The 22,063-nt window shown below is 50.5% G+C and overlaps 3 protein-coding genes, 1 long non-coding RNA gene and 1 other non-coding gene across 6 annotated transcripts; 1 reads left to right on the forward strand and 4 right to left on the reverse strand.

Annotated features, from left to right (window-relative positions):
- Window positions 1-29: 29 nt before the first annotated feature.
- lva (lava lamp) lies at window positions 30-9,315 on the reverse strand. The gene is made up of 9 exons (XM_002138538.4): window positions 8,933-9,315; window positions 8,800-8,871; window positions 8,626-8,724; window positions 4,658-8,557; window positions 3,776-4,573; window positions 956-3,710; window positions 764-884; window positions 502-704; window positions 30-440 (listed from the first exon to the last, which is right to left on the reverse strand). The coding sequence occupies exons 1-9, from the start codon at window positions 8,996-8,998 to the stop codon at window positions 349-351; spliced, it is 8,106 nt and encodes a 2,701-aa protein (XP_002138574.2). The 5' UTR covers window positions 8,999-9,315; the 3' UTR covers window positions 30-348.
- A 149-nt stretch (window positions 9,316-9,464) lies between these two features.
- On the reverse strand, window positions 9,465-14,334 carry Rif1 (Rap1 interacting factor 1). Its single transcript, XM_001361089.4, has 4 exons — window positions 14,049-14,334; window positions 11,459-13,976; window positions 11,143-11,387; window positions 9,465-11,082 (listed from the first exon to the last, which is right to left on the reverse strand). The coding sequence occupies exons 1-4, from the start codon at window positions 14,148-14,150 to the stop codon at window positions 9,730-9,732; spliced, it is 4,218 nt and encodes a 1,405-aa protein (XP_001361126.1). The 5' UTR covers window positions 14,151-14,334; the 3' UTR covers window positions 9,465-9,729.
- A 1,781-nt stretch (window positions 14,335-16,115) lies between these two features.
- Window positions 16,116-19,120, reverse strand: LOC117183528 (uncharacterized). The gene is made up of 2 exons (XM_033377581.1): window positions 18,712-19,120; window positions 16,116-16,307 (listed from the first exon to the last, which is right to left on the reverse strand). Exons 1-2 carry the CDS (start codon window positions 18,979-18,981, stop codon window positions 16,116-16,118), a joined length of 462 nt encoding a protein of 153 aa, XP_033233472.1. The 5' UTR covers window positions 18,982-19,120.
- On the reverse strand, window positions 17,321-18,608 carry LOC117183526 (uncharacterized). Of its 2 annotated transcripts, XR_004468630.1 has the most exons (3): window positions 18,168-18,608; window positions 18,063-18,111; window positions 17,321-18,000 (listed from the first exon to the last, which is right to left on the reverse strand). It is a non-coding gene; the product is annotated as an uncharacterized lncRNA (long non-coding RNA). The 2 variants fall into 2 exon arrangements; XR_004468629.1 differs by having other exon boundaries at window positions 18,063-18,608.
- A 2,743-nt stretch (window positions 19,121-21,863) lies between the features above and the next one.
- Window positions 21,864-21,955, forward strand: TRNAY-GUA (transfer RNA tyrosine (anticodon GUA)). Its single transcript is given in 2 exon segments — window positions 21,864-21,900; window positions 21,920-21,955. It is a non-coding gene; the product is annotated as a tRNA-Tyr (tRNA).
- The last annotated feature ends 108 nt before the right edge of the window (window positions 21,956-22,063 follow it).

Consider the following 22,063-nt stretch of genomic DNA (forward strand, 5'->3'; position numbering starts at 1 on the left):
CGCGTACTGAAAAACCTTTTTCTTTTTTACTCTTAAATTTTCTTTTTTGTATTTTCGTTTTGCTTTTTTTATACAATTTTTACATATCTACAACATAAAAGGTACTGCCTATTGCATTGGAACAAATCGGAATTCTCTTAATCGTTTCATCTTCTCCTTTGAGGATGATCTGAACCTCCGAATAGCTTTCGTTTAGCCAAGGTACGCAATATAGAAAATTAAACACTAACGCTGTAGCTATCGCTATCGCCAAGGAAACGAACGAGTTGAAGGCGAAATTATAGTAATGATTCGTAGTTATAGATCTACCGATGCCTTTTGGGGAAGAATAGCAGCGTGCTCCTGCGATCAGTTGGAGGCATGCTGGCTGTCGTCCTCAATCTTGTTGCCCAGTATCCAGTCCATGAGACCCATCGTGGGCGAACGAGGTGCGGCTTGGGCTGTAAGTGAACGAAGAAGTTGCTTAGTCGGTGAGCAAGGGGCGACAAAGTAGATACTCACATAGATCCCCGCCATGTGGAGGTTGACTGGCTACTGCTTTTGGTGTTGGAGATCCAAATGGAGTTACAGTCGTCACTGCCGCCGATCCAGATCCCTGCTTGGCTATGTCCCTCTGCAGATGAACCATCTGCTGCACGCGTTGCTGGCGCTCGTCCACAATGACCTTGTCCTTCGAGTGCTTCACCGTTTGCAGCTCAGCCAATCTGTTCGTAAAAGGTATATAGTCAAGGAGCACGATAAGGGTAAACTGGGGGAGACATACTTTTGCTTCAAATCACTGCCTCTGGAGTTGGGGACGGCCGCCAGATCGATGCTGCTGGCGTTGCTCGACGCGGTCGATGAGGAGGCAGTGGCACTGCTCGCGGCACTGGCTGCCAGTGCAGCTGCAAAGAAAAAACGTCGAAATGAATGAGCAATCGGAACCGGCTTAAAGGCAACTTTAAGTGGAACTTACGGTCCTCGCTGGCGCGAACGCGCTCTGCCTCCAACTGCCGCAGAGTGTCCGACAATTTCAGCTGCAGGTGGTCGCGCTCTTGCAACAGCTGGCCCAGCTCGAGTATCATCTCTTCGACGCGCATGTCCCGCTGATGGAGCATCATCAGTGCATAGTCGAGATCCGCCTTCAGCACGTAATCCGACTGAGTGCCGTCAGCACCAGTGCCGCCGGGTCGCTGATGCTGCAGCCGGAAGGGATCGTACTGGGCAGCGAGGCGAGCATACTCGGCCGAGCGAATGGCCAGCTGCTCCTTGAGTGTGACAATCTCCATCTCTTGCGTCTCCAGGGCTTTCTGCATTCTCTGCAAGTTATCCCTATCCTCTGTCTGGGGAACGGCTGACTCAGTAGGATATTGTATCTGCTGCTGCTGCAGCTGCTGATCCATCTGAGCCTTGAATGCAGCCTCCCTCTGGGAAAGATGGTCCTGCCAGATGCTGGCCACCTCTCCGCACTTTTGCTCCACCACCGCCTCCCATTGCTTGTTGAGGGCATCCAGATCCGGGATCTGTGCTGGACTCTGACTCTGCTGGAGCAGTTCCAGGGACTTGCGCAGCTCGGCTATTTCAATGTTTTTGATGTCCAGCTCGAGAACCGTGTGCTTCATCTTATCCTCCAGCTCCAGGCTCGACAACACATGGTTGTTAAGCACGCGCAACTCCTCCTCCATGTCGGACTTCTCCAGCAACATTTGCTGGCACTGCGCCCGCAGCTGTTGAAGCTCTTGATCTGTCTCTGTTGCTGCCACCGGAGGCGGAGGTGGAGGCTGCTCCCTGTCCTCTTTTAGTTGCTTGATCTGCATGCGCAGCAGCTGCAAGTCCTGGTTCTTGGTCAGTATCTCAAACACCAACTTTTCGGTCTGGTCCTCGCGCATCAGTTCCTCGATGCGCTGCTTCAGATGCACAATCTCCGACTCCTTCTCCTGCAGCTGGGCCATTTGCTCGTCACTGAACGAGGCGGACGACGCCACTGATTGCTCGGCTTGTCGCTGGGTCTGTCGCAGCTCCTCAATCTCGGCCTGCCGTTGCCGCAGGTCCTGTTCCAGATCCAGTTTCTGGGTACGAAGCTCCTCGTGCTCCGACTGCCGACTCCTCAGCTGCTCCACCTCTAGTTTGAGGCTCTGCAGCTCATTAGCCTCCACCTGGCTGCCTCGAAGCTCTTCCAGCTCCGCTTGTAACTGAGACAGATGTTCCCTCAACTCTTCCCGCTGTGCCTGGGCCTGGGCAGCCGTCTCCTCTGCCAACTGGGCCTGACGCCTCTCCTCCCGCAGCTGTGACTGTAATTCTTGACACTCGGCATTCAGGTCCATATTTTCCGCCTGTAGATTTTCAATTTGAACGAGGGACTCTGCATCGCTGGCCTTGGGTGCAGTATCCACAGGCGCCGCATCCAAAGGTGGGGCTGCAACTGCGGCTGGTACATCCCATTGGTCAAGCTGGGTGAGCTTCTCCTGGAGCTCGCGGATGCGTGCCTGGTACATTTGCACGTCCCTGTCCTGGCGCTCCTTCAACTCGGCCATGCGATCATTTCCGGCGGTGAGCACATCGATGCGCTTGCTCAGTTTCTCCCTCTCGAGGGAGTGCTGCTGCAAAAGCTCCTCGTTCTTTGCCTGACGGGCCTCCTGCAACTGCAGCTGATGCCTCAGCTCCTCGATGATGGCCCCGTCGAGGTCATTGTCCGATGCGGTGACTGTGACCTGGGCCTTGCTCTTGTACTCTTTAAGGCGTTTTAATAGCTTTGCGGTTTTCGTCTGAAGCTCGGACTTTTGCTGTTCGGCTGCGGCCAACTGCTGCTCAAGCTGTTCAATCTTCGCGTGCAGTGCCTCACCATCGGGTTGTGTGCGAATCTCAGTGTCCTGGGTGGCTTGGGCGGCTGCAGCACTTGCCCAGGGATCCTCGTCGACGCCCCAGTCGATTGCCTGCTCCCCCTCCTGCTGCGGATGGCAGATGTACGCTTTCTTTGGTGTAATCATTGGCTCAACCACGGGCTCGGCCTGAGGCTGACCCCAGTCCAGCTGTTGACGGGTAGCCGCATCCGGCACAGTGTCCCCCGGGCCACCCACGCCAAAGAACATATCCAGCGAGGGCGCCGCCGTCGGTAGGATCAGTTTCTCAAGGGCTGCAAGTCGCTCGCGCTCCTCTTCGGCAGCCCTAATCTCTGCTAGCTGTTCATCCCGTTCGTGCAGCTGTCGCTCCAGCTCTGCCAGACGGCGCTCCTGGTCGGAAACCGCCTGATTGCGGGCCAAGAGCTTGGTTTCCAGGTCCTGGGCATGCTTCTCCAGATCCGAGACATTCCGCTGCAAATCCTCGATTGTGGGCGGAGGAGGCAGCGTGGCCTGGGGAGGGGCAGCGGACAACTGCTGGCTGAAGTTCCTCGGTGGCTGGACAATCTCGTCGAAGGGCGATGGAGCCGCAGCGGCATCGCTAGCAAAGAAAAAGGATGCAGCTGGAGCGGAGGAAGCGGAAACAGATGCCTCCGGTGATCTCTGTCTGGCGACAGCCAGCTGTCTGGCCTGCTCCTCAAGGCGCGCCTGCAGTTCGACTAGTTGCTCGGCCAACCGCTTGTTCTCTGTCTCGATGTAGACCTGGTCGTCGGTCTGGTTCTGGCCGAGGGTGTCCCATTCGGCGATCTGCTGCTGGAGGAGCTGCAGCTCCTGGGTGTGGTTCGCGCAGAGCGAGTCGATTTGCGAGCGCAGGTTGTCCATCTCCGTCTTGTCCTGTGTGGTATAAATACATTTTGTAACTTTTGAAATACACTTGTAACAGTGTGCCTCTGTCATACCTGAATGACTTGCATCCGCAGCTCCTGCAGCTCCAAGACGTCCTGCTCGGCGCTATCCTGCTGCAGCCGGAGCAGAGTCACCTCGCGGCTCAAGGTGGAACGTTCCCGCTCCACCTCCTGCAGCTCCTCGCTAACACGACTGAGGTCCTCTCCCCGTTGGCTGATCTGCTCCTGGGCCCGTTCCAGCTGCTGGGTGAGATCGCGACTCTCGGCAGTCGCGCGCTCCATGTGAGCATTGAGGTCGCACTCGATCTCGTCCAGTTCGGTGGCCTTGGCGGCCAGCTTGGCATCGTACACCTGCCGCTGGCGCTGCAGCTCCGACTCCCTGAGGGTCAGCTGCTCGCGGAGATCGGCTAGCTCTTCCTCGCTGTGGCTGCTCATCGTTTCGCGCTCCGCCTGGGCCTGGGCCATTAACTGGCTGTGTTTGACCCTCAGCGCCTCGTACTCCGCTCGAAGCTGGACCAATTGCTCGCGGGAATCCTCCGACTCGCCGGCCAGAAGCTCCATTTGACGGTTATGCGCCTGCTCCCGTTCGGCAAGCTGTCGCACGCGCTCTCGCAGCTGCGTCTCGTGCTCCTTTTGCTGGGAGGAGTTCTGCTGCAGCTGCTGTTCGAAGAGACTGGCCCGATCCTGGGCCGCGGCCTGCTGGTTGGCCAGACTGGCCATCTGTTCCTCCAGGGCGGCGTTCTTGGCGAGCAGCTCCGTTTTCTGCGACTCGAGGGACTCGATGTAGGACGCATCCTGCTGCAGCTTGGCCTGGATGCCTCCGTGAATGGTCTCAAGGCGGCCGACGGTCACCTGGAAATAGTAGTAGTAGTAGTATTCAACGATTTCTGCATTCATTCGCGTACGCTTTCTCTCACTCTCAGCACTGTCACTCACCTGGAAATCGGCCTTGTCGCTGGCATACTGCTGGGCCAGCAGCAAGTTTTGCTCCTGGGCCTCCTGCAGCTGGACCCTGAGTTGCGCCTCCTCCTTGCGGGGCTCGTCTGCTGGCTCCGATTTGTCCTCGAGCTGCAGCCGCACTTGCTGAAGCTCGCGCTGCAATGCCTGAATGGTGGCATTGCGGTGCTTGATCACCTCCTTGGACTTGTCGAACTTGGTGGACTTCTGCTCCAGCTGGCGGTACAGATCCGCCAGACTGTGCTTCTGCTCCGACTGCTGCAGCTCCCATTGGGCCTGCTCGCGTCGCAGCTCGGTGTTGGCACGGACCGTGTTCTGCAGTTCCACGTGCAGACGCTGCTGCTCCTCGTCGCGCTGCTGCAGGAGATGTTCCTGCTCTTGGAGCTGCTGCTTGAGTTGGCGCAAGGCGTCGCGACTCTCCAGATTCGCATGGATCTTGGTCTTCAGCTCCTCGTTGAGGCGTGCCACCTGCTGCTGCAGGTTGACCACCAGCTCGTGATCTATGGCCGCTTCCTGGGGCCGCTCTGAGAGCTCCTTGAGCTTCTGCTCCAGTTCGGCGTTCTCTTGGCTGCGCTTCTTCAGGTTGAGGGCGTACTTCTTTAGCTTCTCGCGCAGATCTCGCTGCTTGTGCTGCTCTTCCTGCTTGGCCTGGTCGAGGCTCTGGTACAACTCCTGCAGCTGCTGGTTGAGGGCCTCGATCGTTTCTTGTTTGGTAGCCAGCTCGCTCACCTGTTGCGCGGCCAGGGACTTGCTCACCCTCAGCGACTCCTTGAGATGGCCGGGATCTTCCTCCTTGGCGCGAAGCTCCCGTATCTCCGCCTGGGCGGACTGTAGCTCCAGGATCTTCAGATTGAGCGTGTGCTCGCTCTCGCTGAGATTCTCAATCAGTTGCTGCTTCTGTTCGGCAACCAGGGCCTGGAGTATGCTCATCTCCCCCTCCATAGACTCGGCGCGTGCCTCCAGCTCGCGTCGAATCCGCGTCTGTTGCTCCATGTACTTCTCGTGGCCCATTTCCTTGTTGTTTAGCACTTGATGGAACTGCTCCACCTGCTGCTGGAGCTGCGTCAGCTTGGCTTCCTGCGAGGTTATCAGCTGCAGGTGTTCGGATTCCCCGCCGCGAAGATCGGCTATTGTCTGAATGTGTTCCTCCAGGGTAGTCTGCAATTTCTGCACTTCCTTCGCCAGATCTGCCTGATGCTCATCCACCGCTGCAATGGCCAATTGGGGCTCTAGTGCTGGGGCTGGCTCGTAGCTATCCTGGAGTTCTTCTAGCTCTAGGCGCAGCCTGGTCAGCTCTGCTTTAAGCTCTGCATTCTGTGCCGTAAGTTGTTCGTACTCGGCCAACGCCTTGCCATTGGGAGCCGTCACAGCGACCACTGTCTCCACGACAGTGACCGTTTCCACCGCCGTGCTGGCTTCCTTCACCTTCTGCAGGAGTTCCGTCAACTGGGTGTGGCAGTTTTTGGCCTCCTTGGCCAATTTCTTGGACGCATTGATCTTGGCCTGGCGATCGGCCTTGCGGTACGCCTCCAGCTCGGAGTTCAATTTGCTGAGGGATCGCTCGCACTTGTCGAAGAGGGCGGGACCACCTTCGCCGGCATCGAGGGCGGCCACCACCTCTGAGGAGCGCTGCATGGAACTGAGCTCCTGCGAGAGGTTCGAGCGCTCACTAAGTTGATGTCCTTCGCTCAATCTTGACTCCAGCCGGGAGTTGTCAGCTGTTAGGCGCATCAGTTGCTCCTTCTGGCCATCCAGTCTCGCCTGCAAGTCGCCATTCTCCGCCGTCAGCTGTTCCATCTTCTCGAGCACCTCGCGTCGCTCGTTGGAGAACAGCTCGATCCTCTGGAGTAGTTCGCTGCGCTCTTCCCTGAGCAGGTTGAGACTCTCGCTGGCATCGGCCGTGAGATCCGTTTGAGTAAGTTCACTCACGACACTGGGCAGCCGGGGAATGGGCGCCGCCGACGCCTCTTCCTCCTCTTGCTGCTGTTGCTGCTTCTGTTCCTGGGCATCGCCCTCGCTGGCCGGACGACGCGGGGCGAAGCATTCCAGCTGCTGCTGCGACGGCCGCTCAACAATTTCGATGGACTCGGCGGAACTGGAGGCACTGATCTTTTCCAGCTTGTCCAGCAACTCCATGTTCTCGTTTACATAGTGCGAAAGCTTCTTGTCGAGTGCCTCCTTCTCGGCCTGGAGTGCATGCAGTTGCTGGATCTGCTCGTGGGCCTCCTGCTCCAGTTGCTGGACGCGCTGAGAGAGATGTTCCTCCAAGTGGACTTCGCTCAGCTCGGACTCCACGCGGGCAGACTCGTTGCCCTGCTGCAGAGCCTCCAGGGCCTGCTGCAACTCCAATTTCTGTTCCTCCAGTAGTCGGACGGCCTCCCTTTGGAGTGGATTGATCTCAGGCTGCGTCTGTCCCTCTGCCTCTCCATCCCCCTCTTCCAGCATATTGGACAACTGCCACTGGCCCTTCTCGTCCTCCAGCACAGTAATTCGCTGTTGCAGAGTCTCGTTCTCGGCCGCCAAAGCGGTCAGTTCCTGCTGGCTGTCCTGGGCCTGAATCTTCTGCAACTGCTTCTCGGCCTGCTTGCACTTTAGCTTCAGCTTGATGTTGACCTTGTTCGACTCGTCCAGCTTCTGCTTCAGCTGTTGAAGTTCTTCCTTCAGCTGCTCGCTGGCCGCCGAGGAGTCCTCCTCGTCCAGAAATAGCGGCTTGCTCCGGCTGCTCTGGGCGAGTTTCTCCTCAAGCAGGCGCAGGTTCACATTGAGCACATTCAATTCAGTTGTCTTCTCGGCCAGCTCTTCGCTCTGACTGGCCATGGCCGCCTTTTGTTCCTCCAGTTGTAAGCACTGCGCGGCTATCGTCGCCTCCAGCTGGATCAGACGCTCGGAGACGTTGCTGTCGCTCACCTCCAGCTTCGTGGGGGAGTCGGCCTCCCGCCGCAATTCATCGTAGGCTGCCTGGAGGGCGCTCAGTTGCTTGGCCAGCTCTTCATTGACCTGCACCTCTGTGGTAGTCGACTCGGCTTTGCTGCTCTGCTGCAGCTGCTCTCGCGCCGTACTCAGCTCCTCGGTGAGCTCGCATCGCGTCGTCTCCAGCATGTCGTTGATGTTTTCAAGCTCTGACAGGCGCTCCTTCATGGTCGCCACCTCAGAGTGAAGTCTAGAGTACTCCTGTTCTTGCAGGCTGTTTCTCTCGGGCACCACATCTGCACGCATCTGCTCCAACTCTTCGTCTCTCCGCGTTAGAGTGCGCTGCAGCTCGGCCCCGGACAGTTCCAATTGCTCGATGAGACTGGCCCGCCTGGCCAGCTCTTGGCGCAGCTCCAGCATTTCTTGCTCCTGCCGGCTCTGTTTGAGCTCGGTAATCTTCATCCTGTTCTTTAGCAACTTCATCCGATTCTCGTCCATTTCGTCTGCTTGCTGCTGCTGCTGCAGATCCAAGGCAGAGCGATGTCGGGAGACGGGAGCATTGGCCTCTGGCGCCACGGCCTGCCGTAGGTCAGTCATCGAGGAACCCAGATCGGCATTGGTGTGGCTGTGACTGTGACTGTAACTTTGGCTGAGGCCAGACCTGACGGAGAGCAGTGATTTGGCCATATCTCGCTTTCGCTGTTCGAGCAGCGCCCGATTCTGTTCCGTGCGCTGTGTGAGCATCAGAACTTTTTCACTGCCACTAGTCTGCAGCAACGAGATATTCAGAGAGTCGTCCTTTTTTTCCTTTGTGGGCGTAGCCAGGGGAGTGGAGGCATCGCTCACTGCGATGCCCCCAGACCGCGCCTTGAGCACGGTCAGCTTCTGTCCCAGTGTTTTCAGCGATTCCATGGATTCACTCTTGCTGGGCCGCCGTTGCGCTCGCTCCCGCAGTGCCATCAAACGTTCCTAAGGCAATCGATATGCATTTGCTTGACAACGAAATATTGTATAGAGTTAAGGGGGGCTCTAGTCACCTGTTGTTTGGACAAATTTTCTTTTAGACTATCGAGGCGACCTTTACCCCTGCCTCCGCCACCACCTCCGCCGCCTATCGTTGTGCTGGTGGATACATTCTGTAAAGGTCAAAAAGAATACGTTTTTGGATTTAGTGGATGTACGAACGGGGTCCGTTCCAGCACAGCACTCACTTGTAACAGGGACAAATCATTCGAGCTGCCCGTTATCTGCGTATATCCTTCGGCATTTTCGTTTTCGTTTTGCTGCAAAGAGAACAAGGGCTCAATGATCCTTCCAAGGGAGCTCTTTCGTGGGGTTACGCACCTGGACAATGGAAAAATCCAATGAACTTTCCAGGCCAGCAGCATCCCTGGCAGTGTTGTCAGCCATGTGGACGTCGTCGACTCGCGTCAATTACAAATCACCCTACCTAAATATCAAAAACAAAAACTAGATAATGGAAAAACAAAATAAAGCACTGGCTATCTCCTTGGAGGATATTTCCAAAGTCGATTGGTGTCGTTGCTGAAGTTCGCTTCGCTAGCTATCGACATTGGCAGATATATGATGGATGCAACGAGAGCGTATCAACCGACGTGCGTTTAACATATCAAAATGTACATAATAAATCTGGTGCAACTCCAGTCGAAGTTTTTGGGAATTCGTGGCAAATGACGTGTGTGTAGTGTTTTTGGGCAAAATTACAGTCTGACCTGACTTCGATAGACGAAATATCCCCTAAAAGCGTTTTCTTTTTTAGTGTGGAAGTCGCCTTTGTACGAAAAAATACCAAAATCAAGTTACGAATTGTCGAATAATCGCATTTAACCCATTGTGGAAAGAAAAGAAACTCGAGTGCACTGTATTCTGCCACAACTGCTATTTAATTTTTTTTAGTGTACAAATGAATTAATACAGTTGTATTCAAAAAGTTTCACAATTAATGCAAAACTCTCTAGATATGACTATAAAATAATTAACTTAAGGATCAACGAAAGCTTAACTAAGATCCAAGTAGTGTGTATCCATGTAGCAGCATGTTATAAATACAATTATTTATGTTTGCTGAAAAGCTGTCGTTTCTATGGATTCAACGGAGGTCTCCCGTTGGCTGGATCTGCTTATAAATTGGAGGAGGAGTCCGCTGCTGTTTCGGCCACATTGTCAGGGCTGCCGACGGCGACGCTGCAGCTGCTGTGGCTGTTTGTGTTTCGATCGCTGCGAGAACGTATCAGGTGGTTGATGAGATCAAACAGTTGGTCATCGCTAGGGGTCCACTGCAGCAACAGCTGCTGGACTAAGGCGAGACGCTCAGTGTCGCTCTTGAGGATGTCCGGGATCTGGGCCAACAGGCTACTGCGGCAGTTGTTGTTGATCTTGGACTTGGCGCATATGTAGTCGAGCACCGATTGCAGATTGAGCCGATCGCAAACCACCGACGAGAGATTCTCGCGCACAGCGTGGTCCAAAAAGTCCTTGGAGTAATTCTCGGACAGCGTCTCCAGCACATTCGTCTTGAGTTTATCGTTGGTGCTCATCTGGCTGGACAGGAATTTGGCCACTATGCCGGCACTCTTTAGAGTGGAGCCAGTGTCCTCGTCAAAGTAGCGCTGCAAGACGGTCTCCAGGGAGCACCGGCTCACCAGCAGGTCCAGCGCCTTGTCTGTGTCCAAAATAGCGACATCCTGGCAGACGGCGGCCTCTCTCCCCTCCTTGAAGCTCTCTCCAGTGCTGGCTGCACCGGAATGGAAACTGGGAGTACAGTTGTGCGCCGTCGTCGTTGAATCGTTCCACTTGAGGGTGGTGAAAGCATCCTCCTCCACGACATCTGAGGATTTGTCCAGCGTTTTGTCCGCTGTGGCTGACCTGGCCGTTTGCTCGTGGGCAAACTTCTCAATCTCAATGATGCTGTCCAGACGACCACGGCGCTTCAGCGCGGATGTCTGGGCGATCTTGTCCATCAGCAGACAACGCTTGGGCTTGCTGCTGCGACTCTCATCCGCGTCCCGCAGATATTCCTTGGTAACGGACACAGGCGGATCGTGGAAGCTGACCCGCTTGCGCTTCAGGGCAGGCGACTCGTACGACATGGAGTCATCGATGCTCTCACAGCGCAGTTTCCGCTTCAGGATGCTCACCGACGGACTGGCCGAAGGCGAGGGCAGGCGCTTCGAGAACACCAGCAGATCCTTGACCTGTATGGGGGTGGAGGTATGCTCCGTTCCCGTCAGCTCGTTCAGCTCACTGGTGGGCGTGGACAACTGTTCCGCTCGGTCGAGCACACGGGCCGGAGTAACCTGAACACGGGACGACAGGGGGGCATAGGGGGAGATAGAGCCGCACCCCCCGTCCAGTTTCTTGTTGCGAATCATGTTGATCAGCTGAGCCCCGCGCCCTGTCAAATGCCCAGTTGGCTTCGGCCTTAATGTGGGGCTCGTGGAGTTATTGGTCTGTTTGCGATCCGGTGGAGAATTCTGAAAGCAGAGGGAGGAAGCATTAGCATAATCAGCAGTAGGTATGCGTCGTTTACTCACCAAATTGCACAAGCGTGCGCTGGATTTCCTTGGGGAGGTCTCCGAAGCTGGAGTTGCCTCCACACTGCTTCCGGGTAGGAATTGAGTGGAGGGTATCGGTTCCATTGGCATATCCGGTGGGGTAAGTTGGGTTTCGGGGCCATTGGCCGATTTTTCGGGCTCAGCTGAAGATGTAGCTGCTACCTCTGGGAAAAGATCTTCACTCTGCATGTGAGTGGCCTTGGCTATATTTATTTTGGCAACAGCTGAAAGCGAGACAAATAGTTACACACATGTCGATGGGCAAACCAGTTTCGCTTTTCTGTCTTGCGCTTACCTGCTGAGCTCGTAGAGGGGGAAGACAGTGACGGTGGCACTGGCTGTGGCTGCGCCTTCTTGGGCGACCGTGTCTGTCGCTCGGGCGTGGCAGGTGGCTGTGTTTGCGCTTCCCTCAGAGCTGCACGCTTGCGGGTCTGACGCATTGGCACCTCCTCAACGCGCTCCTCCATTGGATCCGCCAGAGTACGTGGCTTCCGGAATTTATTCTTCTCTGTGGTTGCAACGGGATTGGAATTGGAACTGGCCACCTTGCGGCTGGGAGTGACGACAATAGCGGCTGGCTCGTCGATGGGCAGACTTTCCGATATAACGATGACATTATCCTCATCATTATTCTTGCCTGCGATGGCCAGCTCTCCCTGCTTGCTCTTGGCAATCACAACCTTCTTGGGCGTCCACGGCTTGATCGAGTTAGAGTCCTGGGACTGGCTCATGTCATTGTAGAGGGCGGGAATGTCCGACTTCTCTGCAAAACGCTCCTTCTGGCGGTCCGTGAGTTTCTCCGGATTCAGACTCCATACAGAGGGTATGATAACGAACAGGTCCTCGCCCTTGAAGATGTCCTTTAGCTGGTTGGCCATCGTCTTCATTTGCAGCTTACGGAACTTCTCTTGAATTGACCGTTTCCACTCATCCAGAAAGCTGCCTTCGTACTTGTTCTTGTTCCAGCACTGAATGCCAGCCGAAAGAGTCGGCTTGAGGGCATCAAACACCACCATGAGTTCGTTCTGACGCAGATCCAGGATCACATTGCGCAGCGTATTGAGACAAGCCTCCAAGATCTGCTGCGTCGGATGCTCAAACACGGCCTGGAGCAAGCCAAATACATCCTTGTACAGGGGCGGATCCTTGCAGAGGCCCAGCTTAAGCACTGCCGCCACATACGTGTCGAAGAACTCGTAGAAGAGCGGCTCGTCTTTACTTTTTAGCAAATCGATCAAGGTTGTCTTCAGGTCCCCCACAAACTTCTTCCGGTCGGGGGCGTTCTGGCCGGCGTGAACGAGCTGTCGCCACTGATCGCAGAAGCTGCTGTCAAAAGCGTTGCTCATGCGCCGCCCGGCGAAGGCGGCACAGGTCTGGAGGGGCCACAGAAGCCAGGTATCCAGCAGGGCCGCATTGTGGGGCAGCCGATACTCGAGAGAATTATCCCGCAGGTAGTTGGTCATGGCCTGGGACACCTGCCGCCAGACGTGCAGCTTAACGGCGAAGTCCTCGTGATCCTCCTCTTCATTGGGCTGCATCAGGAGCTCGGCAAAAGAGCTTAGCAAACGAAACTCGTTTTGGTTGCTGGCATCGATGTTGTCTGTGGCGTAAATCGCCGATATGCATCGCTGCAGGATGGCCGGCGGCACCTCCTTCTTGGCCTTAAGGCACAGTTTCAGGTAGGCCTCTAGGACGTCCAGGAAATCGCTGCCGGCCACCCGCTCCATCTCCAGGCTCTCACTCGCTATGGTGTTAAAGACCGCTCGCACTATGCGACCACCTGACGCGTCAGGACTGAGCAGACTTGACTCGATTTCCCCGCAGCAAGCTATGTTGAAGGAGGCAATGCCCAGCCTGAACATTGCGCGGCATAGGTTGCGCATCAGCAGTTGCAGCAACAGCTGCTCCGACTCCGTGGAGTCGTTCTGGGTCAGCAGCTTCATGCCTGCCACAGCGGCAGCCAGCAGGGGACGCCAGTGCTGCTGCAAGACCTCTGAACTCATCAATGGTGAGGGCTGGGTAAGTGGCTCCAGGCGAAGCTCACGCATCAGACGCTGCAGGGGTTCACTCGAGTCGACATTCCACAGCGACACGAGGCAGGGCAGGGCGAGCTCGCGGGACGACTGATAGTTGTGGGCCAACCCGGTGGCCAGTCCCCGCGGTCCGCCGCCGAAGATGAAGATTAGGAAATGCTCGACGGCATTGTCAAAGGTCTTTGGCAACTCTGAGTGAAGGCAGGTGATGAGGTACCACCAGACACGCAGCTTAATCCCGCTCACATGAGAGGAGCGGGACTGAGAGGTGCGCAGGGGTATCAAGAGCAGTCGAAGGCGCTTCGAAGATGCCAGTTCATCATAGGCGGCGAATATCTTGATCAGCACACGCCAGCAAAGGAAGGCCTCGGAGCGCACTCCGTGGTCTGGATTCCGGAAGCCCATCTCAACGATGGCCAGGAATTTGTTAATGTAGGTGCATCCCCGTAGCAGCTCTTCATCCATTATCTGCACCAAAAGGGTCCAGATCTTGTGCCAGTTTGGGTTCCTTGCATCTCGCATCTCCCCAATCAGCGGTGTGTATTTCTCGATAAAGTCGCTCCTTAATTTTTGCCAACATGTGGCCTCATGTATCACCGACACGTCCAGGGCAACCAGAGCCTCCGCCAGAGCAGCCACGGCGCAGTTCTGTATCTTTCGGTCAGCGTCGAACATCAGCGGGAGGATGTCGCCCAGCCAGAATTCTACGAGTTCATTATCTGTGAAGGAAGTGCCTATAAGGCCCGTGGTCTTGCAGCTGGTGGCCAGCAAGTCTATCATCTGAGGGCATCAACCGATGTTTGTTTAAATGATTGTTTTCATACGACAAACAAAGAACGTGATTCTACTTACGGTGCAATAATTCTGACGGCGACCAGCAGCCAACACTTCTTTGGTCGACAGCTGCACTGTGTGGTACGCTTCGCCCGCTTTCGCAACGTCATCGATGTCCATTGCTGCGTTTGCGTTAGCTTTAAGTTAGTTTATTAAATATATAAAGAAGCACTGCAAGGCAATACAGATCCACTAACAATCTTTTTTCACGCAATTAAAAAAATTATCAAAATCACGCAAAAATTGTAAGAAAAGCGCGCGAACTGCTGAACAGTGTGACCGTCCGTCAGAAATATACCAACATATACCGTAAATATACTGTGAATTTATGTATGTATGTTGTTGTCAGTCTCTTGGATATTCTTCACTGTTTTAATTAATGTTGCCATTTTAGCTTTTTTTAAGCTAGATTTTGTTTATTTTTAAATCGAATATTTGCATTGCTTACAGCGAGATATCTAGCTTATTTCAAATTTCTTTTAGCTTATTTTAACTTAAAAAAATTTAGTACAAAACCATTTTTGTTTCTGATTTGATTGTAATATTTTTTAATTTGTATCGATAAATCGGACAAAAATCATATATGTTGTTCGTATTTTGGTATATCGTCCAATTTTGTGTATAAATGTAAGGTAATTATTACCTTATAATTACTGATAAGTTTCAATCACACTTCAGTATTGTACATGTTTGCACATTTACATACAAAAAATACGCAATTTGCCAACTGACCCCACAAAAGCGTACGGCTGTTTTTGTAAGCAACAATAGGAGCCAAGTTGAAATTACGGCAGCATGCTGTCGTCCAGCATGCTTGCGTTCAATGTAAGCATGGCACAAGCTAACAAAATACCTTTTGTTAGAAAGTCTTCAAAAACAGAGGAGCAAATGCCTGCATTTTGTTTGTACATTGCTGAGCACTCGGCCATGGCATAATGAAATGGCATGGCATAATAAAATCATGTAATTACATTAATAAAAAATGCAATTATCCCATATTTTGATGTGTTTTATGGTTAGTGTAGTTGTAAGCTTATTCTAGCTTTTTTCTCTTCAATCTAGATTATGGTGACTCTCAAAATCTGGCAGCACTGGTACCCAGTGTGCCCGCAGCGCAACACCAACGGTCACATTACAAGCTGAATTTTGTATATAAAGCAACGACGCCAGAGCCACAATCGGCCCGCCATCGGCCCAACAACTTCAACCTCCGCAACCAGACTTCTCGTAGCGTAATTGAACCTCCGCAACTAGACTTCTCGGAGCGTAATTGAACCTCCGCAACCAGACTTCTCGTAGCGTAATTGAACCTCCGCAACCAGACTTCTCGGAGCGTAATTGAACCTCCGCAACCAGACTTCTCGTAGCGTAATTGAACCTCCGCAACCAGACTTCTCGGAGCGTAATTGAACCTCCGCAACCAGACTTCTCGGAGCGTAAATAAACCTCCGCAACTAGACTTCTTGGAGCGTAATTGAACCTCCGCAACTAGACTTCTTGGAGCGTAATCTAACCTCCGCAACCACACTTCTTGGAGCGAAATTGAACCTCCGCAACCACACTTCTTGGAGCGTAATTGAACCTCCGCAACCGCATTTTGTCTGTGATAATTGGTGCTGTGCATAGTTGTATATATGTAAGTATATATATATAACATGAGTTTTCACTGACTAGTATTGTATCTAAGACTATTCGGATCGAGGCTATTCAATTTCCTATGATAGAATAACAAATAACTGGCCCCCGATCTGTCAGAGAGAGGCAAGTATTTGTGTTAGGTATTACTGCGGCCTCCGCCGCCATGGGACTATGTTCTGATCGTTCGTCGGACGAAAATATAAACAAATACGTAATCATAGAAACATAGAATGGCGAATAGAGCTGAAACTCGAGTCAGGAAAGAGTTCGAGGAATTTATTGGCTTCTAGGAGGTAAGCCTCGAAGCCAATAAATTCCTCGAACTCTTTCCTGACTCGAGTTTCAGCTCTATTCGCCATTCTATGTTTCTATGATTACGTATTTGTTTATATTTTCGTCCGACGACAATTGTGTGACTGACTTTCTGTACTGTTCACAACTGACGTTTTATTCTTTTGTTGTCGATCCAAAAACCAACGCTAACAAAATTGTTATTTTGATCTCCTGAAATACACTCTGACCCCTTTCAGTGTTCGAGTGCAAGTCTTTACAGTGAAATTGGTTGGAAGACCTCAGGGCCACGTACAGCAGAGTGGCCAGAACCCCAACCAGGATCGCAAGGGTGTAAGTCAGCAGAATGTGATGACTGCTGCATATCCGTTGGGGGCACGGTGCGCGGGTGGAGAGGCGCCCGCCGGTTCTGGTGTATGTGAGGTCCAGCGGCGCGCGGCACGCAGCCGCGCAGCGTTCTGGACGTGGACGTGGACGGCACAGCCTTGAGACTTCGCAGCCAGTACCCGCCCACAAAGCGCAACCAGACTTCTCGGAGTGTTTTTGAACCTCCGCAACCACACTTCTTGGAGCGTAATTGAACCTCCGCAACCTGACTTCTCGGAGCGTAATTGAACCTCCGCAACTAGACTTCTCGGAGCGTAATTGAACCTCCGCAACCAGACTTCTCGGAGTGTTTTTGAACCTCCGCAACCAGACTTCTCGGAGCGTCATTGAACCTCCGCAACTAGACTTCTAGGAGCGTAATTGAACCTCCGCAACCGCATTTTGTCTGTGATAATTGGTGCTGTGCATAGTTGTATATATGTAAGTATATATATATAACATGAGTTTTCACTGACTAGTATTGTATCTAAGACTATTCGGATCGAGGCTATTCAATTTCCTATGATAGAATAACAAATAACTGGCCCCCGATCTGTCAGAGAGAGGCAAGTATTTGTGTTAGGTATTACTGCGGCCTCCGCCGCCATGGGACTCCATGTTCTAATCGCCCCACTTACCTCCTCGAAGCCAATAAATTCCTCGAAATCTTTTTTGACGCGAGTTTCAGCTCTATTCGGCATGATATGCAGATCTTTCCCAGCACAGTTTCTAGGATTTTGTATTTGGTTATTATTTTAGCCAACGACAAATGTGTGACTGACTTTCTGTACTGTTTCACAACTGACGTTTTATTCTTTTGTTGTCGATCCAAAAACCAACGCTAACAAAATTGTTATTTTGATCTGAAATACACTCTGACTGGCACGATTCCTGGCAGTGTGTCGTGTATCTTGTATAGTGTAAATCGTTGCCCCTTTCAGTGTTCGAGTGCAAGTCTTGTTACGAACCTTTGTTTTTCTTTGGGGCAAGGCCGGCTAGCCAGTCATCCCAGGGCTGGATACTTCCCAAGCCCTCAGGTCGCACAACAACCAACTGATTGGACATCTCGAACAAAATGAAACAACAAAAATAACCGACAAAAAAAAAACTGAAAAAAACGGACTCTACTCGACAAACAACATTACAGTCTTCCCTCAACACAGACTTGGACCAGGTCGAGGTGTCGATGTTTTACCCCCGACGCACCCACCCTACCTGAGATCTGAATCACACGTTCCGGATCTCCCTGCCATTGGCAAAAGCCTTACCCTCTCGTTGCTGTGGCTCCTCTTCCCCCCATACGAAACGCTTAACAATTCATTTCTTCGTTATAATTTTTCACTTCATTTCCTATTTTCTAAACTACGCCTGCCTATTCATCCCCCCCTCATCTTAGTACTACTGGCGGTCAATAAATAATTAGATTAATAGGAATAAATAATATAATAAATATAAATAAATAGGTTACATATATATAATAAATATGGACGGACTTAAATTACATATACTTATAACTGGAGACGTCTAACAACAATAATTAATGGGAGTAAATAAGTTGATGTGCTTTTTTTTTCTTCTCCCTAAGTGGGCGAGGGTCCCGCACTACGTGGCCAGGTCTGTTCCTTCGAGACCAGCAGGAAAAACAAGCCAGGGTGGCGGAGCTGTGACCTATTCCCTACGGCCAACAAAAAAAAATAAATTTGGGGTTTCTTTACTCCCCCTTTGGAGCGGACTCACTCTTATGCTTCCTGGTCCTGGTTCCTGGTCTTTCCCTGATCTGGATCCCCTGGAATCACATTTATTTATATTTTATTCATTTTTTTGCAGGGTGATGGCCACTACTCCATCCTCATCCCACTCAGTTTTTCTTTCAGAACAAAAAAAAATCGCTAAGTCACTAGGTCCGGCGCGCATGCTCCTCCGTTGCGGGAACTTTTTTTTCTGAACCCCCTCTTGGCTGTTCTGTTTAATGCTCCCGGCTGCCGATCCCCATCGCTCTCTCTTCTATCGCCCTTGAACTAGGTTCAAGGGCATGGCCTGATTCGGGCTGCTGGCGGCTCTCTTTTCTTTTGGGTGTGGGTGAGTTGGCTTCGGGACTCCGTTATGGGATGAGATCGGAAATCCTCTCACAACGGCTCCGGAGAGCGCGCGGAACTCTAACTCTCCAGGACCAGGTGGCCACTCTTCGCTAACCTTTCCCCTTAAATTTTGGCCCTGCCACTCTGTTCAAAAAAATACCTTCCTCTCAGCGCTTCTAGGGTCTCGCCTATCGATATCTTCGCATGCAACAGTCTTTACCGTGAAATTGGTTGGAAGACCTCAGGGCCACGTACAGCAGAGTGGCCAGAACCCCAACCAGGATCGCAAGGGTGTAAGTCAGCAGAATGTGATGATTGCTGCATATCCGACGTAAGTGTTCCATTGGGGGCACGGTGCGCGGGTGGAGAGGCGCCCGCCGGTTCTGGTGTATGTGAGGTCCAGCGGCGCGCGGCACGCAGCCGCGCAGCGTTCTGGACGTGGACGTGGACGGCACAGCCTTGAGACTTCGCAGCCAGTACCCGCCCACAAAGCGCCCCGTGACGGGTGGGTTGCCCACGGCCTCCGCTGCGGGCGTCGCCGTGCCGCCGGGTGTGGTGCCACGCCGAGCAGTCGCCATCTTGGTCGAAGCAGCAGCCTTCGGTTTGCTCTGGGGCTTGAATAAAATCCAAAAACCAACGCTAACAAAATTGTTGTTTTGATCTCCTGAAATACACTCTGACTGGACTGACTGGCACGATTCCTGGCAATTTGTGGGCACAAATCTGAGTACTCTGTCGATCTGTGGATGCCACAGATTTTCGCCCTTTGTGGGGGCGGAAGTGGGCGGGGCAAAGATTTGAAATATTTTTGTAGCAGTGACATATCACAGAAGTCTGGATCCAAAACATCGTTGCTCTAGCTCTTATAGTCTTTGAGCATTAGGCGCTGAAGGGGACGGACAGACGGACAGACAGACATGGCTCAATCGACTCGGCTATTGATGCTGATCAAGAATATATGTACATATATATTTTATGGGGTCGGAAACGATTCCTTGTGGACGTTACACACATCCATTTTAACCACAAATCGAATGAGTATCGGGTATACAAATTTAACCCATGGATAAATCAAAATGTAAAATGATATTTTAAATAATTAATTAATTAAAACAGTGAAGAATATCCAAGAGACTGACAACAACATACATACATACATAAATTCACATATGTAAGTGCATACGTACATATATACATATGTACATATGTGTGTACACATACATATTCGTTTTTGTCAACTCTAAAAGAGGAGAAATTAAATAGGAATACCTCTTGCATTTATCAGCTAAATTTAGAAGACAACATATACATATCATTATTTTATAATAACAAATAGGTACCACCTGCTAAAAAAAAGCTTATAAACAATATTATTTAGACGTCAATAAGCGACGGCGTTTGCATAATTTGTATAATTTATAATCAACCTGTTTAAAATAAGGAAATAAATGTGTAATTATATTATTGTAATATTTTATATTTTGTGGTATAAATCAAACAAATAACAGATTTTATTTTGTTTCCCGCGCCCTAGTGTACCATACCCCCACCCCCTGCCCATTCTTCATTTATTTTGTGGCGGTAGGTCAGTCCATCAAAAGACCCGAAACAAGAACCAAACTCAAATTTTAGTTCTAGCGGCCAGCAATAGTAAACACACACACGCAAAGTACGTGAGAATGCATGTGCACCCATACACTAAAACATGCTGGTGGCAAAACAGATCAGACCTGAGAGAGTTCAAAAAATCTGAAAAAACATACAATCACATATGTATTTTTGTCGAAACATATTGCGTGTGTACTAACGCATGCAAAGATGTTCTCTCTGCGCTCTCTCTCTCATGATGACGTCACTCTGGGGTACGGATAGCGCAAGCCGGTGTGTGACAATTTCGTTGTATGAACTGGCACATCTATATACTGTATGGTTAGTGGTAGCATCTCGTATGAACTTATCCCACTTAAGCCCCCTCTATTTAACACTTGAAGTAAATGGCGGAATATATTAGCGATTGTAAATTCTTCTTGTAGATCCGTGCGATCTTTCCTCTGAACTTAAAAAAAAAACCTGAATTATGTTAAAGTTTTTAAATTTGTATTATTTTCGGTGAAAAATTGAAATTCCCCCTTGGCATATAATATGTTAATCGTTCTCCGTCGAGTTTTGGTAACCATATTGTTCAATTTTGATTTTCGGTCGAATATTACCAGCTACATATATAGAACATTTAGCCATGCCATCATAATTTTATACGATTGATGAATCAATTTTCTATTTAACTGGTGTATTCTTAATACTTGCTTTTATTGCATTTTGCGTAAAAAGAGGTTTTAGCGAAATAAGTCAAACAAAAAACAAGTAGCGAAATAGGTCAATCAAAACAAACGAAAAAGGAAATTGCTCAATTTTGATATTCCATTGAATAATGCTGACTAACTAAATCTCTCAGCAATGCCCACATAGTTTTATCCTGTTGATGAATACATTTTCTACAAGATTGGATAGTTTTTAATCCTTGCTTTTATTGTATTTATTGTAAAAAAAGGTTTAAACGAAAAAGTTCAACAAAAAAAGAGTCGCTATATTGCGTGTAAGCCGTAGTATAGCCTTTGTATACTCTATTTTGTAATTTTATATGAAAGTATAAATATTGATATGAAGATAAAAGCAAAGACTATAAAACTTTGATAAAACGTAACAAATACAGACCTTTTCTCAAATTGAAATTTGTTGTATATGAGGAGTGATGAGTATATGATCTCGATCCTGATACCTATTCTTGGTCTCTGCAAGAAGAAAATAAGCTTTAAAACATCGCTGAAATTTTGAAAATAATATTAAATAATATTGAATTATATTCAAATATATTGAAAATAAATTGTTTTTGCCTGGGATGACAAACATATTCACTATTCTATAACATCCATTTTCCCCAGGGTATGTGTGCATGGTTGTCAATCGGGTAAGAGAGGTCCTTACCCGATTCAAGTTCGGTTCGCGATACGATCGACTGGATACGAGTGGTGCGTGCCAAATAGAAATTTTTCGAAAGTGAATGAGCGAAAAGGATGTAAATGCAATCTATTGGAATAAATGATACACGTAAGTACGATTTGTGAGCGAAAATTTAAAAAACCTGCGTATGGAAGTTTCTATACCCTTCTTTAAACCCCGAGCGCGCCCTCTGTCATTTAAAACCGCGCCATAGAACAGCTTTTTGGTCCCTCATGCAACATCTTAGTATTGTACAGTCTTTGCTAGCACTGAACTAGTAGGTTGTGGGAGCTAATGACGTACGTAAGTTAATATTGCTAAATAATTTAGTCTGCATCCATTTAAATAAATCAACTGACTTTTGTCCAAAACTCAAATCTCACCCCCTCCAGTAATGTAGTACTTGACGGCGCCCATCAATCGCCCAGTCTCTTAATGTCGTTTTGCCAGAGAGCCGTTGTCACCTTCGATAGCTCAGTTGGTAGAGCGGTGGACTGTAGAAAGTTTCGTACCGAAGATATCCATAGGTCGCTGGTTCAAATCCGGCTCGAAGGATTTTGTAGTTTTTATTTTTTTTTGTTTTTAGATATTTTTCACATACTTAATTGCCGCATAAACCGTGTTTACTGAACTCTGCTACTTAGTCGGAAACTATTATTAGCT

The sequence above is a fragment of the Drosophila pseudoobscura genome, chromosome 3, assembly GCF_009870125.1.
Source record: "Drosophila pseudoobscura strain MV-25-SWS-2005 chromosome 3, UCI_Dpse_MV25, whole genome shotgun sequence".
Taxonomy (NCBI): Eukaryota; Metazoa; Arthropoda; class Insecta; order Diptera; family Drosophilidae; genus Drosophila; species Drosophila pseudoobscura.